This window comes from Lepisosteus platostomus, chromosome 14 (genome assembly GCF_059453375.1).
Source record: "Lepisosteus platostomus isolate fLepPlt1 chromosome 14, fLepPlt1.hap1, whole genome shotgun sequence".
Classification (NCBI taxonomy): domain Eukaryota; kingdom Metazoa; phylum Chordata; class Actinopteri; order Semionotiformes; family Lepisosteidae; genus Lepisosteus; species Lepisosteus platostomus.
In genome coordinates this window covers 40,680,517-40,705,289 of record NC_142624.1, presented here as the reverse complement: position 1 = coordinate 40,705,289, position 24,773 = coordinate 40,680,517, and the positions used below count along the sequence as shown (strand labels likewise).

The following is a 24,773-nucleotide window of genomic DNA, read 5'->3' as shown; positions in this document are numbered from 1 at the left end:
GAAGAGGTGTTAGTGGTGCCAGAAGGGGGCACTCACCCTACTGTCTGTGTGGGTCCTAATGCCCCAGCATAGTGACAGAGACACAAAACTGTAAAAAAGGCTCTGTCCTTCGGATGCAACGTAAAATCGAGTTCCTGACTCTCTGCGGTCATTAAAAATCCCAGGTGGTAGGGGGACTATTACCTATAAAGCGCTGTGAGTGGAGTGTCCAGAAAAGTGCTACATATATTTTATGATTATTAATATCATCAGCTTACTGCAATAGCGCTCATCAGAAGCATCGGCACAGTCGATCATGTGGTTACACCAGGCTGAGCTTGGAATGCAGCTCCCGTCGCGACAGCGGAATTCCGAGGAAGAACAGGTGTAGTCTGAGATAGAAACAATTGACCATGAATGTGTAATTTTCAGACTCTAGTACATACTGTACAGTGCATCAGGAGGCTATTTTGGATAAGAGCTGTAAAGGTACGAACTGTGTCATCAGGGAACACTTCCATCAGAAACATATACAGTATACTGTATGAGATATTTTACACCTCAACATTTTATTATTTTTATGCCAGCAATGGTAGCCGCTACTCAGATGTGAAGGCTGTCTCTTGCTGAGTTAATGCACAGGCGTGATGACCATGGGGAGAGCAGTGGGGACTGTCAAAGACAAATTGTTTAATAATAGTTTAATAAAAGAGAATGTCTACTTTATACAAGGCGGTTAATACCTAGAGAATAATGACATCTGGCGTAGCCATTGGGTCATGTAAAGAAGGTGTCAGTAAGAGTCAGTAGCACATAAAAGCCAGCGACTAAAACACCTAATATTGGCAGAAACGCAATGAGCTTTCTACTCTTTTTGTTCAACAATGAAATACCACTTGGTATATTTGTGTCCAATGTGCTATTTTGATTTAACGATTTATTGAAAGGACAATGCATCTAATGATAAAAGAACCATGTTCTTCTGATCCTGAGGCTATCATAATATTATTTTCCTGATGTGCCACCCTCTGGAGACATCAATAATTAAAGCTAATCTGTTTGGAGTGACAACAGCTCGTCAGGCTATGAGGAGGCATAGAGAATAGTATTTAGTCACCTCAAGCAGGAGGTGTGTGCTGCAAGGGTGGAACACAGGAGCACATTAACACAGTTTAAAGTGCTTGGCTATATGAAATGTGCATCGTTTCACTTTGACCAGCACAGTAACTGGTGCTGCAAATGGTCTTTCTCCTAATGAGGGCTTTCTTACCAGATTATTCTTTCAGCTTCAGGCAAATGACTAATTCTCTAATTAAGTCTCTAATGTTCTCTGGGTGTGGCATGGATTTGGTTCCAACTGGTAGACATTTTTATTAAATTTTACAATTTCCAAATTCTTTGTATGTTCAACACAGTTAAGGTATGAGTTTTATAAAAAAAAGCTACAGTACCAAAAGTAATTGATCTAAAGAAACTGCCTTTTGCCAAATGTAGAAATTACTTGCATCATAAGGTAATCGGGGACATTAAAAATCCTTTTGATAAACAATATCCTGAATAAAATCGAAATTTCAGCAAGTCTTCTCATTTCTAATTCCCGATATGTAATTCAATGGAAGCTTCACCCTGGAAGCAGGAAGTCTCAGGCAGACACAAAGCCATCACTAGACAATGTGTTTGGAATCTGCAATTGTAGGGTGGTAAAAGTTTCATTTAATCTGGATCTACAGTATGTGCAGCTCCAACATTTAATCCTGCTGGAATTCTGCTCATTCTTTTCAATACAGCCCCAACCTAGAACAGGCATGGTTTCTTATTGATTACTGTTGTTTCTAACTCACTCAATAGGAACTTCAAGGAGCAGGCTTGTCCTTTCTGGAGATGGGCTGAAAGTAAGGATTTTCCTTCAGAATTCCTTCAGGAGTAAACTTTGGGAAAAGTTGTGTTTATAGTCTAACTGTAGTAGAATTAATAAGGCTGAAATACTTGTTAGAGAAAAAATGTTCTTTTAAATGCAAATCCACACTTGGAGAAGAGAGAAATAATACAACAAACAATTAGCAATTATTAATACAAATGGATTTAAACTAATTTCAGGCAGACTGAAATTTGTTTAAAAACGTTTTTATCTTTCTCAGTGATAATGAGATTATGCAGTGGCTGCAGAGCCATATTTTATAAAGAGAGCTGGAATCTGTGGACTCATGATAAACTGCTTATACAGTATATCAATTAACAGCTAAGCAGACAAAATGTAAAAGACACTCAAAACTATTAAAATAAAAACACATTATTGATTAAAATACTTTTTAATCTTCAAAGTTTTTAAAACTTTAAAACTTTCTTTCAAATAATAAAATGTGTTAAATGTTGACCATTTTTTAGCACTCAACCAAAGTCATTTTTCAGTCATAATTAAAACAAACAAGCATAAAACTTCACACTTCTTAGGAAATAAGGTTCAGTTTTTCATAGTTGGCCTGGAGTATCAGATTTCTGCCTCAAAAGAATGAATGTTTTACTTCTGGTTTAATTAAGATTTAGTGCTTTTAAGTATTTTTTATGCATTTGTTTTTCTTTTTGATGTACAAGTAGTGCGGAAGTAATGAGTAAAATACATTTCTAAATACAAAATAGAATGTGCAATAGATTAAAAAAATGTGTTCACAATATGGAAGTTATAAGGGCAACATGTACAGTATGTTTAAATTACCCTGCTAAGCAATTCCAAGTGGCATGTGACATTGAAGTCCCCTTAGAGATCATGCTGCTGGAATAAAGCATCAACCATGGTAATAGAGATAGGTGAGAAACATAAGTAGTTACAGTAAATAACAATCTACCAACTCAAAAATGTGTTGCTTGCTTGCTTTGAGTTAACTGCTTGCAGTGGGCAGAGGGAGAATGTTTGACTTTAAATGGAAAAAAAAACAGCACCAATATAAAGTTCAGATGAAAGACAATTCCTCATTTTGCAATTACAACAGTAGCCAGGATAATGTCAAAGGTTTTACGTGCTTAAAAAGAACAAGGAGATAGGGCTACCTCAGCTTGCTACTGTATCTAAACAATAGGCATTGAGAAGTTCAATATCACTGAAACATGGGAGTATGGAACAAGCTGCCCAGCCATGCCGTTGAAGTCAATACCCTGTGTCTTTCAAGAAGGCGCCGGATGAGATCCTTGCATAAATTAAATAGAATCAAATGCATTAGATAGGCCAAGTGACTTCCCCTCATTTCTGTAGTTTCTTATGTTGTGGGATCCACCGGCATCCACCTAGCAAAGCTAGGTTTGTCCTAGCATCCTATAAATGAAGATATTGAGCAAGGCGATGTTACCGTATGGTTAAAAGAGACTGGGATGTGTAAGCTTTATCATTTTTATTTCTTTTTTATACCTGTAATCAATGTTTTCCCATTGTTTCTTACATCTCACCCCAAGGAAAGTACTTCATCCCATATCAGCGCTTTTAAAATTGGTTTTCTGTGTTAATCCCACAGTGCAGAATGTTCAATACACAATACAAAACAGCCATAAAATTGCACAGGTGATGGATAAATATGCTGTTATGTTCTAGTAACATATAAATGTGTGTGACTGAGAGGGTGCTTTATTGCAATCAGGGCATTGCATTTGTCAGGACATCCAAGAGTGAAAAGCATTTTCTATTGACTTTTCAGGGGAAAAGGATTCATTTACGATTGTCAATAAATCAATTGCACTTTACATAGAATACACAGGAGGTACAGCAAAATGTTTTTTTCTTAATTGAGATTTTACAAATAACTCCTCTTGCTCTTTGTGTTTTTTGTGTTCAGGTGAAAGATAACTAACAGAAAAGATGTGCATTTCTATCTTTACAGTAATAGTGCAATACTGAAGTGTTCATGATAGATGACCTGCTTTCAGCTGCTTCTAGACAGATTTATTAATGTTATTATTCTTCTATTGAATACTGCACAGAAAACAAGGGACTGTTTCTTACAGTGACATATTAGCCATGTTCCATGTTCTTGGGGCTTAACATGGACCATTTGAAAAACTATATATATATTAATATAGATAATATATTGTATATAACTTTAATGTACAGTATATTCACAACAATGGTGCCATAGTTTGTGATTGCTGTGTTCAATTTTAGGCTCTAGAATCATGTTCTCCCTTTGTTTCCATGGGTTTTATGCAGTGATCTGGTTTCCTCGCATTTTTCAAAGACATGTTGGTTACGTGAATTGGTGCCTCTGAATTGTCCCTGTGTTCTTGTGTGTCCCACCTTGCACCCAGTCCTTCCTGGACAGACCCAAGGTGGTCACAACCCTCACCAGGAATGAGTGCGTCCTGAAAATGGATGCCTACATGGATCGATTCACAATAATTTCAATTAGTTTACTGCAGACCCATTTTTTTTGCTTATAAGGACATTGGCCTCAAAGATTGATTGTTAAGAGGAGGCAAATGTACGAATGGAAAACCTTAGGACTTGAGATTGCTCACACCCAGAATGTAAATGAAAAATCTGAATATACCCATATAAAGGTATACTGTATGTTAAAGTTTGAAAAGTAGCAATAGAACTACTTTACAGTATATGTAAACCAGGTACCTCTGTATAATACAATAACGTTTTCCCAGGCTGCATACATCTACCATAAAGGCTCTGAAGGCAAGATGAAAGGTGGTGTTATGCAAAAGGATAAAACTTAACAAGACCAAGTAACCCTTACATTTGTGTGTTCACTTGCTTATTCAGAGGTACCCTGATCTGAGCCCCCTTGGACATGCTGACCATGAGTACGAGGTGACAAAACACATGAACACCAGTACGTTAGCGTCTACCACTAATTGCATCACATTTTCAAAATCTCTAATTCTCAGTTTCAAGATATTAGACATTGTTGACAGAATATCAGTGTAGCACAATTGTCTTATAGCATAACACCTTTCACTGTATGAGTTTTAACTGAAATAAACAACAGTTAGACAAGCTCTCAATCAATGGTATAATCTGATGCAAGCATTACCAAAATTGAATTTTTAGGTGTCACTAATAAGAAAAAAAAATCTTACTGTATACTGTATGAAAAAATACAATAACTAAAAAATAGATTAGAAAATTATTTGCAGTCACTTTTAAAGTACCTGCTTTTGTACTTCGATGCTTATGAAAGTAACTTTGTACCTTGGTTTTCTTTGTAGCTTACAGCAACAACTCAAACTTGTGAAAGCATCGTAGCTTTCTTCACCAACCACAGACTATGTCTATACGTACAATATGTGTTTACAGTATGTCTGTATAAGTCTTTGTGTTTGCAAAATACAGTAAACTACAGCTTGGTTCAAATGACTTCAAAAATTTTATCTACTACCATTTTAAATAAAAGGAACAAAAATATTTTCAGTTAAATATAAAAATTATATTTTAATAGAAAGTTAAAAATTAGCAATTAGGGTTACAATGCATGTTTAATCACCCACTGTACATATTTTCAGTACTCAGTATTTTAAAAACTCAACGTGTGTTATACTGTACATATTGACACCTAAACTATCACAGAAGGTATCACAAAATACTTACTATTACAGTAAGCTTCATCAGAGTTGTCTCCACAGTCGTCCACACCATCACAAAATTGGCTATTTGCCACACATCGTTGATTGTAACATTTCTTAAAACCTTTTCTACAGTTCCTGTTGTCTGACATCAAACAAAAAATAAAAGTAAGAATAACACAAAAAGGAATATTATTTTATTATACTATATGTGTCAAAATAAATCCATTATGTTAAGGCATTTCTTCAAATTTATATTCGTGTCAAAAAATATAAGAAGGCAAAAAAAGAAGGCAAAACTCTATTTTGACCAAATCAAGACTCATGGGTTAATGTTTCTGACCTTGGAGTGATTTTTAATTTATGCACCATTTACAGTATGCACAATTTATGTACACAAATAGCATCCACAATAATTTTGTTTCTTACCACAGTATTGCAGCTTCTCATCTGACTTGTCTTTACAATGAGCTATTCCATCACACGTTAGCTGGTAGTCAATACATTCACCATTCCCACATTCAAACTCCATGTGGATGTTGCATGATGAGTTTTTAGCTGTAAAATATAGATTAAGAAGTATTATCTTAACGTTTTTCTTATAGTTCATAGTCCAAAAGCAGCATCTACCATCTGCTATGCCTCTGGCTCTCTTGTGCACAGCATAACTCATTTTCAATTCCACTGGTTCCACGTTCAGTGTTTAAGCTTAGTGCTTTGTGCTTAGGTAGCAGAAGTTACGATTCTTCTGGGATGTCTACCAAGATTCTAAACTAGGTCATCTGCGACATTCAATCCATGTTTGCACAGCCTTATAACTAATCTTAGAATATTAGCATTAATGATTTGCCTGAAAAAGGGCAAAAACAAAGAAGTTCATAATTTGGTAAACTAACTCCCTTAAAGTTGAACTGCTTGTTTGTTCTGTGTTGTTTAAACCTGAATTCCACTGAGCAGCAACACTTTATTTTAACTTGTTTTCCTCTGTACTGGACAAGTTAATTAACAGTGAATGTCTTGTGTGACTTACAACATATAAAAACTTGTTGATGTAAAGGGAGTCAGACAAACCACTTGATCACTTGTGAGAAAAGATGTCTATCATTTCGGTCCACTGGTGTGGGGCAAATGGAAGATGTCAATGTAAAAAAGATGCCAGTAGCATGTTTTCTCTGTCCCTCAGAGCATACAGTACAGTATGCCAATCACCAGAAATCTGAAAATATTACCCCAAAGGCAAATAATGCAAGAGGAATGAAACAAAAGCCATGTATTGCTTAGGAAAACCAGAAGGATTTCAAGAACATGAAAATGGAATAAAATGCTTTTCAATAACAAGTTTTCGTCTAACAGAAAATGTGGTTATGATCAAGAGAGCCATTAACACCCCAAATCTTGAAGTTACAGCTTTCCGGGCTTAATTTTCACATAAATGATTTTGTGTATGTTTCATCGCACATGATCATTTTATTTGAAACTGTAAGGCAGGTGAAAAGTATTTGGTAAGGTGCTAAGAACGTGTCTAAAGGGTTGCATGTGTGGAACAATTTATACAATGCGGGAAAGTACTCCAGGACTTACACACACATCTGCCACCATCTAATAATACTCGTTCTCCCCTACAGGTGCAGTTCACCCTGCCATCTGGAGTTAAAATGCAAAGGTCCTCACACCCTCCATTCATCACTCGACATGGAGACAACTCACCTGTAAAACAGAGGCACAAAATGCTTTGCAACGTGCTATGGCATAGTTTAAAGTACCTCATTCTCACTCACAACATAATATATTACACTCCATAATGTTTCTTAAGATAGCAGGAAGTAATATCATGACATTTTAAAGCGCACAGTGAATCTTTGATGAAATGTACTGGGATATTTATCAGACAATACATTTTTTTGCTTACAAATGCCTGTCTTTTAGAAACACAGTCTCTCCCGATCCTTGGATGCCTATCCTTTCCACTATTAATTAAAAGTACCCAATGTGCAGCATTACCTATTTAGGATTGACGGTGGTACAGAAACATTGTTGAAAATATCGCACTACCCTATAAAATAATATTTCTAGATTTACTTTTGAAGAATTCATGTCTCATCAGCTGTAGTGATTCACTTATTGGGGGTTGTCAAATGTTGATACCTCACCCTCACACAGTGTACATAAAGCAAACAGTTTTAATTGTGGATGTATTTTGAGCAAAATGTGCTAACACAAATACTCATTTCCCAGATGAACATGTTTTAAGCTTTAGCTTTTCCAAGAATTCAAGGACAATTTTAACATTAGAGAAAAGGGGGCAGGCTTTTGGCGAGTTCTCTTTGAACTGTATTTGGCACTGACAGCACCATATAGAAAGAAGCTATGAACCATGAACTTTGGAGTCTACTGCATTGCCAAGTGAGCCAAGAACTGAAGTATTCCATTCCCCAGCACAAAAGGCAGAGTTTCACTTGGCTGCACTGTGTCAAATGTAAGCTGTGAAGTGACAGAAGTCATCTTTCCTGGGAAATCCTGTCTTCCTGCAGAACTAGAATTTTTTTAGCTATGTTTCCTTTTTAATCATTGTAACCTATTTTTCACAGTTTGAAAAAGATGATGATCATGATGGCAGATGATAATGACAACAAACCTTTGGGAAGAGAGGGATAATTGGAGCAAACCTGAAGCAACATAAAGTTTCACTCCATAGAAGGAACAGAAAGCATTATAGTAATGTTGATAATTTTCCATATTCTACATGTCTGTTTATGCAACATAAATTGATTGAACACATTATATCAGAAGACAACAAGTTATCATCCTTATAAGTAGTAGTAAAATAATCTGAATGCATGTTTACCAGCATAATCTTTTGATGAGTAACTTCAGACAAAAGCAAATTCATGGATTTCAAAAGAAGAAGAAAAACACAAAAAAAGCTTCTGTATTTGGTTTGCAGAACAGAAAATTATTTAAATGTGAATGTCTGGGCAAAATTGAAAATACAGCACAATACAGGAAAACAAATACATATATTTTAACATTTTAGAAGATAATATTTCTAACTGATCTAATGCATATTTGTTGCTGTTCATTACCACAGTTGTTTTTTCTGTATAAAATGATACTTGGTAGTACAAAACGAGAGAAAACATCAAACTATTGAGCCACAGCGTTCTCCTGTAGAGAGTGGATCAGACAGGCAAACACTCCCTGTTCTGGCTCTTGATGATGCTGTCAGCTGCTCACAGCAGATATGAAAGTGCTCTGCAGAGGACACAAACATCTCTGCATGCCGTTGAAAATTCAAACTGGGTCCAAGTTAATATTGTTTGCATTTGGGAAAATGAGAAAATCCAAGCTGCTTGGAAACAACGGTCATTGTTTTATGAAAACAAATATATATCCCCTAATTTTAAATGGATTATTTCAGACTGTCTTTTAATCCACACTAAAATCGGGCTCATATTTACCCGCACTGGATTTCCAATGTTATTAGACAGAAATTGTAGACATTTGATTTACCTCACTGTTCTCATCATCAATTACAGAAGGCTGTTGTTTGTTGCTGGTTTAATTCAGAGCAAACTGAAAACATCAAAGATTAGTTTTCAGCAGATATACAGTGTGTAATACCCTGAGAGACAGGACTGACATATGAGTCGATGAAATCCAAAGGGCTGTAACTGTATTACTTTACAATTGGAACTTAAATTAACCCAGGGATGCCTTCTCATAGCTCAAATATTCTTACCCTTTCTGATGACACTCAAATTCCATAGGAAAATTGCAGTCCTACACTGCCAAACTGATGGAACTGAGCATTTTTATTCTTGAGCAGAGACCACTATGAGGAGATCTGATACAGTACAAGAATACAGTATCAAAATCCTTGAAGGCCCTGAAAAGTTGACCCTACAGATTTCTCAACAATGAACAGTGAAACATGAACCAGAGGGCGCAAGAGAACCATAGGGAACAAGCAATGCAGTCATGTGGTTGTACTCTGACATCTTTTATGAGATGACTGGATGAGATTCTTGGATTAATTAACTACAAAATAGGCTAGATGTGCAAATGGTCTTCTGTCATTAGTTAGCGTCTTTTTGTTCTTAAATTCCCCCTGGAAGTGGAATTTCCACTTGTAATGTTTAATTAATTATGAAGCTACAAAAGTTAGTTGACTGGATTAATTTTCTACAGTTAAATCCATGCAGGTTTCCACTGTGATTCCTGGATATCGTGTTTTAATTTGTACAATATGTCTCCAGTCAAATTTGGTCCTATTAATTTATCATTTGGGCTGGTCTTAAGAGGTCAAAAGACATTCATTTTGTAATGTGCAAGTAGAAACATTACTGTATGGATTACAATAAATGTTGCTCCTTTACAACAGAAATTTATTCCCAGTGGTGGCAAAGAGTGCTGCTGCCTCACAGCCCTCAGGTCCAGAGTTTGACTCTGGACAAGGAACCCTTCTATGTGGATTTTACCTGTTCTGCTGTGTTTGGTTCCAATTCATCATGAATCCTCCTTAGGATGAAAAGGGTTTGATAAAAAACGAATGGATTTATTTTCCACAACATGAATACTTACATGTTTTCGTATCATTGGCCACAGCTACAATTCCCATTGGCTGGTGGGGTATATCTGCTCGAAGTACCTTCATTTCACCTCCTGTGTACTTATTGGAGCGTAGAACAGCTCTCCGCACCCAATCTGACCAAAAGATGAAGTCGCCATAAATAGCCAGGCCAAAAAAGGTTCCTGGCCCTGACTTCACAATGACCTATGGTTTGAATGAAGTAGAAAAGCAATTAAATTAAGGTATAAAATTTGGTTGAGCCACTGGTCTTTAAGTCTACTGTTGTACTAAGCTCAATCTGCATAACTATTCTTCTAGCAGAAGTATAACTTTTTTTTACATTTTAGATAGTTGACACTGCAAATGGGATAAGGCTTTAAGACAGCATTTAATAGAATAAAGACATCTAATGGCAGAGCATAACAGAACAAGCCATCTACAGTATGTAACTCAAACCAGGAATGTTTAAGCATCAGAAAATTCGTCAGATTGGTGCTTAGCCCATTACCATTGAATTTTGTAATGAATTGGAGGAATTTATTTTATGCAGATATACTGTAAAGGATTATAATGTATTGTACAAAAGATAAGACAGTTAATACACAGCAAAAAAGAACAACAACAAAAAAAGCTCAAACAATCGGTATGATGGACATGTTATATAAAAATTTAGAGCCAAGGGTACATCATCATTTCTCAAACAGCTCATGATCAGACACTGCAAGACTAAATTGAACTATGGGAGCCGCAAACACAGTAACACATCAAACATTCCCATTAGGACTGTATTATTTCATTCAAGAGAGACTCAGGGAATTTTCATTGACTTTTAAATTCTAACCATCAGTCAAACATGCTTGTATGGAACCAACTTTTATCCTGCAATATAACGATGAATAAAACAGGTGTTGATTAAAATAACTGAATATGTGCAAATAGCAACTGTTAAATAGGGAGAAACATCTTAAAAGAACAACAGATGGTTTTACAGCAGAACAGATGAAAACCTTGACTGAATATTAATTTGGGGCATCAGTTTAATTGCACATTAAAGAACTAATTTCTTGATATTGAAGTATTCTGTTTATGAAACCTACTGTATGGACATGTTTTGTGTATAACTATACCATACATATATGGTATTTAAACCAAGTTCAAACATTATTAGCATACAGTAAGTTGAAACCAATCTTAGCAACATTATTAACAGATTTATTTTAGTTATGCTAAAACAATTACTGTAGGCCGAAATAGCCTTTAAGGCCTGAACTGTATTTGGTATTCTTTTCAAGTTTTTCAAGCAAATCTTTCACTTTCTTTATATTTTACCAATCAGTTCCTATCATATTTGTTCACAATCCCTTGTATGTTTTTCCATCCTAATTGCTTTGTATTAGTATACAGTACATTTAAACACAAGTAAAACCATCATATTCCTGCAAATGATCATGTTTCCATTTTCAGTTTAACTGATGAGTCACACAGACGTTTTATTCATGGTTTTCCCAATGTGAAGGTTCCCTCATTCCAACCGTCACAAATCTGATCCAAAGTTTGTAAAATATGTATGTTTCAATCAATTAATCAACCAGTCTTCACTGCTGAATCCCACCACTGCTTCCCTTCTGAGTATATGGGTTAAAACAAGGGTCAGTAGGGATTACAGTTAAAAGCAGAGTTGTGATGAAGATTAAAGTCTGGGTTACAGTTACACGTCCAGAAGGGTTGTAATTACCTTTACGTTAGGATTGCAGATAAAGGTACAGTAGGTCATGATTTGGATTTGCTAACCATTGGCCTCTGCTGCATAGATTGTTGGCAGCATTAATTACCAGTCTCAAAAACAGCTAGACATTCAGATCAGTAAGAAAGCACCCAAGATTCCATTAGTGCAGGGCACTAATGACTGAAATGAGTAGTATTTTCTAGGTGATTGGGGAAATGGCTTCAGTGACTGATACCGGTGAAAAAAGTTCTGCTGAGCTACTGTAATTTGCACCAAGAAATACATTTATACCTTCAGCATGCTCTGTAATAATTATTGGAAGCAGAAGTTTTCAAAATACAATATACATAAAATTAAAAAACTGACAGTAATAATTTGGAAAGTTTACATATTGTCTAACTCAATTGATTGGCTTGTCCTAGCTTTTAAGCGCTGTGCATGTCATCTTAATAAATGAAGCAATTGATTTAAGGCTCCAGTGCACTCGAGTGCCTTTTTACAATAGCACACTCACACCTGTACGGTTGGTTTAATAATTGGCAGGTACGTGAGCCGAGCCGAACCAGGTCACGAGATGACTCTAGCTCGGGCCAAAGCAGGGTGTATGTGGGATTTTTTTATCAATGTCTCCGTCAGCTCTGCTGGAGAAGGACAACAGCAGCGCAGCTTCCGCGAGTCGCCGGAGAGCTCGCAGTTTTGTCTCCAAACATTTTTTTTTAAAAGGTGAAGAGCGAAAGATAAAATAATTATTTTTTCAAACGAAAGTTATTTTGTGGACCACATTTAGCAGAACAATATACATTTTTAAATGATCGCTTCCTCTGTTATAATTAATACTTCTACTATTAACCTAAGGGTGAACATGTATTTCTGGGTGAACAACAGTAGAAGTGAGCACAGCAAAGTATCCTTTATTAATTTCAAAGACAAGATCATATTATAGCTCTAATGTCTTCTTTTCGGTTTAACTACTATTCCACTCTCGTAGTCAAATTTGAAATACTCATTTTGGGTACAACAATTCCAGTATCATGGAAAATAATTGACATGAAAATAATCTAAATTTATTTTTGGATTAACTGCCTCTCTTCAGCTGACTTCTAGAAGATGCAATTAAACTTGAGAAAAGTCCATTAAAGTTAATTTGATTTAGCTGAGTAACTTCACTGGGTAATTTTTTTTTGCTCAGAAAAAGAAACCGTTTCACTTTAGATATTTATTTTATTGTGCCATTTTACCAATTTAACAGCCTAAAGACCAAACCTGGTCTTCAGAAGTAAATTCATTAATGAATGTACAGTACTTTAGTTTGTCAGGCATCATTTCTATGATGATCATGATTACACAACTAAAAAGACAATAATTCGGGAGGCTGAAAGCCTGTTAACTATAAAAATACACAATGTTTTGCATGTAGTGAATATTTCTGCACTGCATTTACAACCCACTGAAGCTCAGCAAGTGTGAGCCTGGTCAGTACCTGGCTGGGAGGCCTCCTGGAAAAACTAAGGTTGCTGCTGGAAGAGGTGTTAGTGGAGCCAGTAGGCCAGTAGTAGCCAGTAGACTGCGCTCACCCTGCAGTCTGTGTGGGTCCTAATGCCCCAGTATAGTGACAAGGACTGTAAAAATACTGTAAAAAGGTGCTGTCCTTTGGATGAGACATAAAACCGAGGTCCTGACTCTCTGTGGTCATTAAAAATCCCAGGGCGTTTCTCGAGTAGGTGTGTAACCTCGGTGTCCTGGACAAATTTCCCATTGGCCCTTACCAATCGTGGCCTTCTAATAATCCCAGTCTATGAATTGGTTTTATTACTCTGCTCTCCTCCCCACTGATAGCTAATGTGTGGGGAGTGTTCTGGCGTACTATGGCTGCCGTCACATCATTCAGGTGGATGCTGCACATTGGTGGTTGTGGAGGGGAGTCCCCATTATTATTATTAATTTAGCTACAGTATTTGGGCTCAGTCGCCCATACTATACGCATTAACTTCTTTTTGCACTTGGGGTTAGTTGTGTGGTTCGCCTTTATGCAGTATATTAGGGCACTCGCTACTATTTAAAGTTAATGAACTGTACTGTAAAAAATAAGTTAATAAAACTATTAAAACATGAATGTTGAGCAGCATTTTTTTAATTTAATCAACAGACTATACAAATTCGATGAATAATGATTTGTACTGTAAAGTTTTCATATGGAAACTAATACTGAAGCCAAATGGATAGTTTCAGGACTAAATTAACCTGTCAACCTCATATGTTTATTCTAGTGGCAGTCTGCTAGTTGTTAACCTTGAGCAGCGGTTCAGAACCAGTTAATTTTTAAAAATTAAGAAAAGCTTTGAGCATTTGCATGGGTAAGATACATTCACTGTATTTCTGTTTGCTTCAGTCAGCCACCTCCCTAAGAAGAACCAGTGTGGAGATTAAAAGAGACAGTGGTTAAAAAGCAGTAACATTAAGTTCCACAACAATGTGGCAATAATTATGATGTTACTAGATAAAATATGAATACTATTCTAGGAGAGTAGCTCATGTTATCTGCATTTAAATATCAATTTGCTTGCTGCTTGCTGCCCGCTATACAGTGATTCCAGGCTAGAATGCCATTTCCCATGATAAGCAATTTTCCTAGCACAGTTTTAACAAAGGCTACTTAAGGACTCAGTGTTGTGCCAATGTGAGTCCAACCTTCTTTGCTAATGGGCTGTGAATTGTTCATTTCTCCCCCTACAACAATTCTTTTCCATGTTTTGAAATTATAGGCTAAAACTGAAAATATCAAACAGAAAAGTAATGACAAGGTGGTACCTAGTGAGTTTGCAATAGCACCAACTGAAGTTTTCACACAAGTACTCATGCATTCAGACAGCAAACACAGACAATATAATGTAGCTGCTGTATGTCACAAGGATTTCTTTTTTACAAAAAGTCCATCACACATACTGTACAGTATCAGTATAGTACATACAGCAAAGCAACTGAATGTATAGTCAGATGCAGACAGATTCATTACGTAAACTTATTTTTGTATGAGGTACATAAGTAAAGTGATGTGTACTGTAGTTTTGTTTGTGAAGCTGAGATTACACCTCTGAGGTTAAAATTAACTTTTTTTTAAAAGGTGTAATATAAACTTGCAATTTTGTTTTTGCCCAACCAAGAGTGAAAAACAGGGAGACATTATGGTTGTCAGGTGATTAGCTGAAAGTCAGTTATTCACTTAAACTTTCACATTTTAATTGGTAACTTGGCACAACTGACTAAACGGGTCTTTGTTAGTTCAATTAGAGCAGAGTGTGGATGACATTCTTGACTGGAATGCTGGCTCTTGGTTAACTAATTGCTGTGGGCTTGGCCTCAATTCTGAGGGATCTTGTCAGGAGCAAATTTCAACATACAAGAGGGACCAGAAAGAGGTCATTATGCAGTCCGGAGTTTTTAAACATGACACCTGCAAAACACATCTCCACAGAGGATCCTGATGCAATACATGCATTTCTAGATAAAGACTACTGATTCATCCTGATTCATTTGTCTGTCTCTTTGAAGTTGAAGAGCCCCATTAATTAAATACTGCATTTGCTGCTTAGCACACTTTCTTACATATTAAGAAAAATGGTGTAAGGATCTTCTTAATTTGCTGCTGGTACCCTAGTGGCATTAAACTAATGTAAAATAAAAACAAAGACACTGGTTACTAAAGCTTGGACAAATTAGGACCTTGTTAATACATAACATTTTAAAAGGCATTGGATTTTTTATTATTTATTATCAGTTTTTGCACTCTACACACTTCACAGCTTTTCTAACATAAATTGTAAGGTCAAGCTGTTAAATAATCAGAGCCTCTGGAACTACAGATAGCTGGGATAAGCTTTCAGGGCACTTAACATTAACCATTGCTAAAGAAGTTTAAAAGAAGATCATTTATTTGAGTGAATCATGTTATCATCAGTATTTTTTATGTAAATAAGGATTTCATGGATGCCATTTTGTAATAAAATGATGTACAGTACAGTATGTGTGCTCGTTGGAACAGTCACTTGAGTTGCTGTTATTATGAGCCCTCACACTCTGAGCTGTGGCAGTAACCAGTGCTTTGATTTTAAATGACCCAACAGAGCAATCTGAAAATAATTTGTGATTATGTGAAAAAATGTGATGAAACACTAATAGGTATTACAAATATGAAAGCATACATATCATCAATTTTAATTCAAGTGAAATTTATTGACCCAAGAAACATTTTCACAATCTCTGAAGTTTGAGCAGGGAGACTATGAAAATATTCTGGATTGATCTTATCACAACTGAACTGGAAATGTGAGATACATACTGTACATCCACCTTGCTAACATCAAAATAGCATGAGCTGAATGACCATTATGATCATCCTTCCACTACATAGTTCATACAGATCTGTCTTGTCTTAAATCTTAAGATATTCTAATGAGTATACTTGCTTGAACAAAAATGGAATGAACTTAAAATTTGTTATAGTAAAATAATAGTGAAATTTAACTTGGTCTTTGATGACTCCTTGGAACCCTCTATGCATAAAGGGATGTGTAAGCAGTTATTCACATGCTTCTCCCTGTACATGTTATTAGTAGTAAGGATTTATTAGTGAATTAGCAAAAGACATTGTTCTTTATGCTGTGCTTCTGAATAAAGTAAAATGTCTCTTAGGTTAGTTTTCTCATATTGTAGCTCAAAACCAAACCAAAGTTACTTACATATCTTTGTGATCCATCATATTCACACCTTTCAATTTTTCCCAGACTTCCATCAGAGAAGTACAGCTTCTCTGCTTTGTGGTCAATTGTGAGTCCGTTGGGAGTCAGGATGTCCGTGCTAACGATGACCTGCATGTTGTTTCCAGATAACGTGGATCTTATGATGCTTGGGTGCTGCTCATTCCAGTTAGTCCAGAACATCAGGCTAGAGTGTTCAAAAGAAACTCAGCATTATTAGGTGTTTGCTGTTTTAACATGGCAATCATCTCTGGAGTTTGGGAAAAAATGACAGAAACAAGCAATAATGTTTTACTCCTGTGTTGAAGATTATTTATTTACAGTAATTTATACATGAGACCCTCACAAATAATTTAATCTCAATCATGGGCTATGAACTTTATAAAGTTAAAGCTCCAGAGAGTATTTAACTGTCTGACTAAATCTGTGTTAAAGACACGTCTTTCACAATAACTTAAGCCTAGTAAGTACATCTGCCTTTTCAGCAAGAGCTGTGCATGAAATTATAAAATGTATGAAGCATGTAGAAGAGTTGGTCATAAGTTTTCCATACTGTAAATCAAGATCTCAATTTTGTTTGCTTCCTTAAATCATTTATAAAAGGACAGCAAATGTTTAGTGATATCAGGCAGAGACAACAGTTACATGTATATCAGGTGATGCTTCGACCTACTGTACATTTTCTTGCAATTCCATATTTTGAATAGAAAATTAATATTTGAAAAACTGACATAATAATTGTTTTACACATCACATTATAATACTGTCCAAAATTAAAACATCAAATTTCTGTAATTTTAGATCAATCCACCAGAGCTTTCCAGGCCTGTCATTTTGATGCACCTTAAATGTCATCAAAAATTATATGCCAGTTAAAATTTAAAATTTAAATTATATGCCATTTAAAATTCCCTACAATTGTTTTTGTACTAAACAGCACACTTTTTCTGTATCTTTCTGCATAACTTTATGTAGACACCTTCCCCCTTTACACCTTCCCCCTTCTCTTCTCTCAATGACGGACTTATTTTGGTGTAATCTTCTCTATTCTCATGCAGGTTTTGACTTCACATCTCTCTTCACCTCTCTCCACGTTGCACTTCCTGAGTGGGCTCTCTGCCTCCCCCCTTTCCCTCCTCTTTTCCCAGCTTTTGTTCTCCTGTGCTATTTAATCTTTGCAGTCCACCCTGTCTTTCTTACACCTGAAGAGGCTCCATGGCTGAAACGTTGTGTTTCCTTTCTTTTCTTTTCAGTATGAAATAAACCCATTACTTGTTCCTTTGCAGGCTATGCATGCTGACGCAGCTCCCTACTTGAACTATATAACTTTAATGTACATTGTGTCGAGATTACCCTGAACAAGATTCTGATTAAATTCCCAATCAGTGCACTGATGAAAACATTGATGCTGGTCTTCAGTTTCTTTGTCACAACAACAGTCTTCCGTCACATACTGTACAGTACATAAATTAATAAATAAATTTCTTTGTAAACATATAAATGGTAATACTGAATGTATCGGCTTTTACAAAATATCTGTTTCTATTTTTGTAGTGTAATGTCTCAACAAGTCAATTGGGTGCTCTTGTAGATTCGTCTTTCAATGTTTTTACAGTTTTGCAGGCAGGACAGTTTTGCAGTTGATACACAGAATAACTAAGGAAACACACAAACCTCAGGCAGATTTGCATGTATTCTGGTAATTCTTTCTTTTACTAAACTATATTTATTATATTGAGGACTTATAAAACTGACTATTACCATCAGTAGTAACAAATCTATTAAAACGTTTTATGCGGTTGTTATGCAAAATCTAGTAAATATGAAACTAAAATTATTTTAAGCAAATTATTTTATAAGCATTTTATAATAACATTCATAGCTGTGTACAATTTCTGAACAAATTTATGTATACATCTGCTATATACAGTATACTGAATAGGTCACAGTAAGAGCTTAAACCAGTGACTTCATGTATTTAATTATATTTACTCCGATTTGTGCTTTTATGTTTTTGTGATAACACAGTATTTAAGACCTGTACCCACCACCCTCTCCATTCCCTGCAGTGATGATGTCAAAGCTACAGTACAGTACTTCAATGGTCAGGTAGTCATTAAGTTCTGCAGAAATAGCCCTTGATGGACACAATTAAGCCAAAACCACATCAGTGATTCTATCTCAACACTCATAGAACACAAGCACTTTAAAGTGGTGAGGATAAAGCTGAAAACATCAACGCTGCTTCTGCACACAGCCTCGCTTCTTCAAAGGTGCTGCTGTGTATACACAGAGGTGGCAGCATATGTCACCCAGAATACAGGTAATTTGGTAAAAAGGGGCACTTGTACAGAGAGAGTGCTTCAGACTGATGCAAGAAGAAAAGTAAATTGGAAAAAAGGGTTAATTTAGTAATAGCTAAATAGAGGTCTAAGGACAAGCAAGAGAAGGTTTATCAGAAACAATCTTTTACCTACAGTACAAGGAAGAACAGTGTTGGGTCTCCAATGGTGTGAGTCATGGTCAGCACTGTGCATTTGACACCTATTAGAGGTCCACTTGCTGAATTCTTCCTAGTAGCAGCTGACCTCGGAAAAAAAACTTACTGAAGCCAAAGGTTTTCGGAGTATATCCCACACTGTCTCTTCACAAGAGCAATATCCCCTTAATTTACACATAATTCATCACAGGGAGTTTGGGTTGAACCTCAACCACAGCCCCAGACTGCCTGTGGGAGCACTTACAGACAAATGTCCCTTATCTTAACTGCTCCAGTTAGAAAAAAACAGTCTGTTTATAGTGAGTAGTATATAAAAGGCTGTACAGAAAAGACAGGCTTAAAAGCATGCACACACAGTCATCTTCCTTGTCCACTTTCTGCTTTGTTGTGTTCATCTGATTTTGTATTACAGTATATCAATTAGACTACATTTAATGAGATCCAGTAAAACATTCATATAAAGATGCTAGCTCATCTTTGGCAAGTTTCCACAAAGAAGCATGGATTGCATCTACAGCAATAATTTCCCCGGTTAACCTGATTACAAAATTAAGAATATACAGTACAGCTAATATAAATTTGTTAAAAGGGTTTTATTAAGTACAGGAAGATAAATCATTTCAAGTAAATTTTTAATTAACTACAAGCTTCCAAAGGGTATATTGAAACTGGGCCAAATTCCAGGTTGGGAAAATGTGTTCTGTGTCAGACATTTAAAAAGATCTCGTTTTATCCTAATGCCAGGTCAAAGTTACATTTGAGAGCTGTTCTGAGCACGGGGAGTTCCAGGCATTTGGATGTACTCCCTTTTCCACTCAGTAAGCCACATGGCAGACCTTGATGCTGCTTTGTCTCAGGTGCCTGTCATTTCATATTTGTTTTTCTCAGATAAGCAGCAGTTAAAGCAATTAGGTGATGTCTCAGTTTGAATGCACTTTCAGAGCAAAGCCTCAAAGTTCTCTGCTTACAGAGAGATCTCATTTCACTGCTGAAAGCAGAGGATTTAATTCATTCTGGTCACATCTGAGAATTTTTTGTTTTTATAATTCTTATAATATAATCTCTTTAAGGCAGTGTACAGTATGTAGAATGCACCACTAACCTACACTAAACCTTATTTAACTTTCCTGTTAATTTCAGCATTGAGAGGATGTCCATGTTAAGTAAACCTAAAAAGAATATCTTGGGTTTTAAATGCACATGTAATGGTAACATTCATGAATGAATGCAGAACCAATCAATGGTTATTTATACTCAACGACTATGTGACAATTGAAGGCTGGGTATAGCAATGCTTTGCATTCACAAGCTGTGTAACTAGAGATTTTACAGTATATTTAATTTAACAAAGTGTTGCTCAATAACTGTGTAATCCTTTGAAAAAACTTTTTTAAAAGCAAAATGAAGCACTAATTAACTATGTGGTGACTGCACATCTTAACATTGACCCTCCCCCTCCTCTGTCGTGGTGGGACAGTAGGTTTCCTGTGCAGCATGATAGAAGATTCTGACAAGCAAACAGCTGCCAACAAGCTGCGTCAGTTGGAAGCTCAGGCATGGTTTGTTTAATGTTGGCCTGTCTTTACTCAAGATTGCAAAGGGAGTTATATACTGATACAGAGCATCAGTGTCTTACTTCTGGCACTCATCCAAAGCAAGGACATGTGGATGGTCCTCTTCTGACATCGTGACAACAGCCTCTTTGTAAAAAGCTCCAGCCCTGCTCTGGTCAATGGTGTGTCTGCTGATAGTAGAGGTTGTGGAGCTGGTCCAGTACAGGGTATCCCAAGCCCTGTGATAGGCCAGGCCTTCCACAGATCCCACGTCTGGAGGAAGACAAAACATTAGGCACAGTCAGCAATTGCCAGCCTGATGTCCGATCAAGTGTAAATATTACTGCAAGGCAGGAAAACATAATTACAGTGATATCTGTACATAATATAGCATTTTGGGGACTTAACAGGTTATTCAAATACTTGTCAAATGTAATAAGATCATGGCTGACACAGCAAGAAGATGATTACAGTGAGGTCATCTCTTTATTAAGCGTTTAAGTATGAAAGATGGGGTAGGTGTTGGACATAAAGTAGATGCACTTAACCACAGACTTGTGCCTTGTTTGAAAGGAAGAGCTTACTATCCATGCACTTTTGAAAGTCATTTCTAAAACACTACCTTTTTTTCCTTTTGTTTTTTTTCCAAACAAGGATAAATGGCACACTCTATTACGCATAGTTGCATTTTATTTCATAGTCTCCATTGAGCTTTAAAACAGGGGGGGGGGAGGGGTAGAATGAAAAGCAGGAATCCATAGGAATCAAAGCTCACTCACAGAGGCAGTAATAATTTCAGACAGGTATGATGGACTCAAGCTGTGCAGAAAAGTTAACAATTGAATATTATGGGCTGACTTCAGACCAGTGCTTGGCAAAGCATCCGACAATGTTACACATAATATTAACAAAATCCAATTGTGTTTTTCCATTACAAATAGCTTATTCACAAAAGAAAGATGTTTCAAATCAGTAAGAATGCCTACCAGCGCCTTTTTGATTTCTAAGTTTTCTCTGCACTGGTCTAGAACCATTTTATCTGTTATTGATCCTTCAAAACATGCTAAAAACCTATTTTTTCACTAAAAAGATTTATGTCTTATAAGGTGTTACTATACAGTAGGTTAAATATGTCGGTCTGCTGGGCTTTTTCCACTATATTCTTGCTAGAGATGTGAAGTGTGTGAGAGAGTGCTCTGAAAATGTATTCATTGCATGATTATTATTATTATTGATCATATATTACCTCTATCATAAACTGTCTCTATCATTTAGCTGTATATTTGTATTCTACACCATACATCCATTTGCTAAAAGTGACTTATTCCTGGGTCATAGCACATTTTTTAGATAAACATATTTTTTTACATTTTAAAGCCCCCTCTTCCTATAGGAGACAGTGATAGAAGATCACTGGAAGGCTGGAGTGCACAAGGAGGTGCGTATTTAGTTCCGATTTTTAATTTTTTGTAAGATAAATTGTAAAATACCTGAAATATTGCTGGGAGCCATGGTGATATTACAGAGAAGGTCAAAATAAGGATATTTACTTTTTTTCCTTTATACACCCTTCCCTTCTCTTTTTGGTACTCCCCAAATTGGACCTTCACTGTTTGAAGAAAGATTATGATTTTTTAATGAATAGCGTGCTCTTGCTGTGAAGGGCTACATCACATAAACACATGAATGGTAATATAATTCACCTGCTAGTGACATTCTGAATTAAATCAGTAATGGGGTGTATAACTGATTAAACATCTACACAACAGAAAGAAACAGCTTATGATTTAGTGAGGGGATGGTGGAGTGATCAGATCATTACCCTGCCTTCTGCAATACATCACCTTTTACAGCGCTTAACGAAGATGGATCTTCATTCAGAGAGACAAGATGCGGCCAATAAATATTGCCTTTCTGCTCTTCACCTTACTTTATCCCTAAGACCCAACAGCCACCTTATCAATATTTGAAAAAATATATTTTTTGAGGGCTCCTCTTGCTCAGCAGGCAAAGTGAAGCTTTTGGAAAAGGATCTTGGGAGCTCTCAGTGGAAAAGCTTTTATCTTGACCCAAGGCAGCACATCTCCAGCCAAAACCATACTGAGAGCATGTCTGACATTTAGTTCAAGTGCTGGCATCTTTTTCGAGTTAGTTCTGAGTTGTCAATGAAAAAAAAAAGTTGTCCATGTGACTTTTTTTTGTTAAAAGTTTGAGTTTTTATCATATCCTTTAAAGTTTCATGTTCTAACATAAAATAAAGTATATCTATTTTTAAAGCATATTAGCTCAATACTAAAGCAGAATAATATCATTGCCATTTTAGAATAGTTTTAATGGTTTATAACAGATTGTTTTGCATTTTATGATTAATATACAGATGCCCATTTGAGGCAGTGAAGTTCTTTTGCTTGTAAGCCCAGTCGTTTCATGAACAGAGTCTAATTAGGTTAATTGCAAAATGAAATGCACGATACCAAATTGTGCTTGTAATCAGCACTGTGTATAATCAATTCACAATTTTAAGCTTACAATGGACTTTTTAAAGATGTATCAATTAAATGAAACAAATTTTGCCTGATTGAATTTGACACAAAGACAGCAGCTTTACTGCTATTCGTTATTTGTGTTCACTTTAAAAAGTAAGATTTTAAGTATTCATTTAAAATCTGAATATTGATTTGTTGAGTTAAATTTAAGTATATATATTTAGTGACAGTTAAAACATAAAAAACTTTGTCACATGCATAATAAAATCTTTCTACAGTATATTGTGCCAAAATCTACTGTTAATTAATTTAAACCAGGCCTTGGATTAGCATTTAAGTTACAGCTGAGCAAAATCATCTTCAAAGAATCTGAACACTCCCCCATGCAAGAAAGGACCAAAACATTCTCATGCACAATTGTTAGTGAGAATGTGGGTTGAACAGTATATTGACAAGTATTGACCTGCCATGCTTGTGGACTAAATGGACATCAAACACCTAGATGTAACCATGCTGCTGGTTTCTTCTATAGCAGTGTGACCACCAGAAAACCAAAACTGAGACTTTTTACAAATCCCAAACTTTTGTAAAAGTTTTGTAAAAGTTTTGACTCCTGCTATATTTTAATTCAGAAATTTAACAGATTCACATTCCCTTCATAAAATACCTATTTAGGAGGTAAGGAGAAAGCATGCAATATTTATTGAACAGTTAGTGGTCCAATGAACCCTACTGTACCTCAAAGAAGCAAACACTTTCACTGACTCCCACAGCAGTGGGACCACATACACATGCAACAGTCCTGTCTTTCTTTAGGACCCAGGAGACTCACAGGCGCCCGGCGGTGAGGGACCGGGACTTGAGTTACCGAGGCTGTTGCATTGCAGAAGTTAAAGAATAAAAGCACAGCAGTTCTCACTGCATAAAATGAGACTGTTACAGGGATGTCTTTTTCAGTTTAAATTTGCAAATTGTGAAAAAAAAATTGCCAAGTACTCAAAAAATGTATTACTGGATGGCCTACAGTAAAAACTCTGATAATACATACTGTATATGAATTTATTCATATTTCAGGGTTTTACCACAAAAGATCTAATATTATATAAGGATTTATTATATATAAATTAAATTTACTGTAGCTTGGGGTTTAGAATGAAATTGTATTGCAATTATTGTCACTAATGTTTTTTTAATAAAATAGTTTTTCACAATCATTAGCCCTGTTTTGCACAACTGAAATCCTACAGTTTTTATATACTGTAAGTGTATTTTTTACAGTCAGTCAGTCACTATGTTGGTCTGCTGTTTTTATAATGATTTATGTAAGCTTCCTTTATTTTCATGACACCGGAGCAGAGCTGGAAATATTACTTCTGTGCTGATGCTTATTGCACTTTAGGAATTGAATGTCAATTTAAGAATTCGTGTTTTTTACATACACCTATAGGATTGTGTCATTAAACAGAGTTTAAAGCACTGCCATTTCACTTGAATTGAATTTATTTTTACTAACTTTGAAAGAATGAAAACTATTTTAACATTTCATTTTTAAGTTTTCTTAAAGAACATGGATGGTGATATTGACAGCATAAGCCATCAAGTCCTTTAAAAAACAAACTTCTAAACAAGCATTTAGATGCCACCTTGAT

At 35.9% G+C, this 24,773-nt stretch overlaps 1 protein-coding gene across 4 annotated transcripts in view; it reads right to left on the bottom strand.

Annotated features, from left to right (window-relative positions):
• Positions 1-24,773, bottom strand: part of LOC148649503 (low-density lipoprotein receptor-related protein 1B-like) — a 469,917-nt gene that overhangs the window by 107,696 nt on the left and 337,448 nt on the right. For all 4 annotated transcript variants that reach the window (XM_088606296.1, XM_088606292.1, XM_088606294.1 and 1 more), the window contains 7 exons: positions 20,722-20,911; positions 16,568-16,772; positions 10,117-10,309; positions 7,117-7,242; positions 5,965-6,093; positions 5,561-5,680; positions 258-371 (listed from right to left, as the gene is read on the bottom strand). In XM_088606296.1, the coding sequence (XP_088462422.1) occupies positions 258-371; positions 5,561-5,680; positions 5,965-6,093; positions 7,117-7,242; positions 10,117-10,309; positions 16,568-16,772; positions 20,722-20,911 (1,077 nt within the window). The remainder of the gene's footprint in view (positions 1-257; positions 372-5,560; positions 5,681-5,964; positions 6,094-7,116; positions 7,243-10,116; positions 10,310-16,567; positions 16,773-20,721; positions 20,912-24,773) is intronic.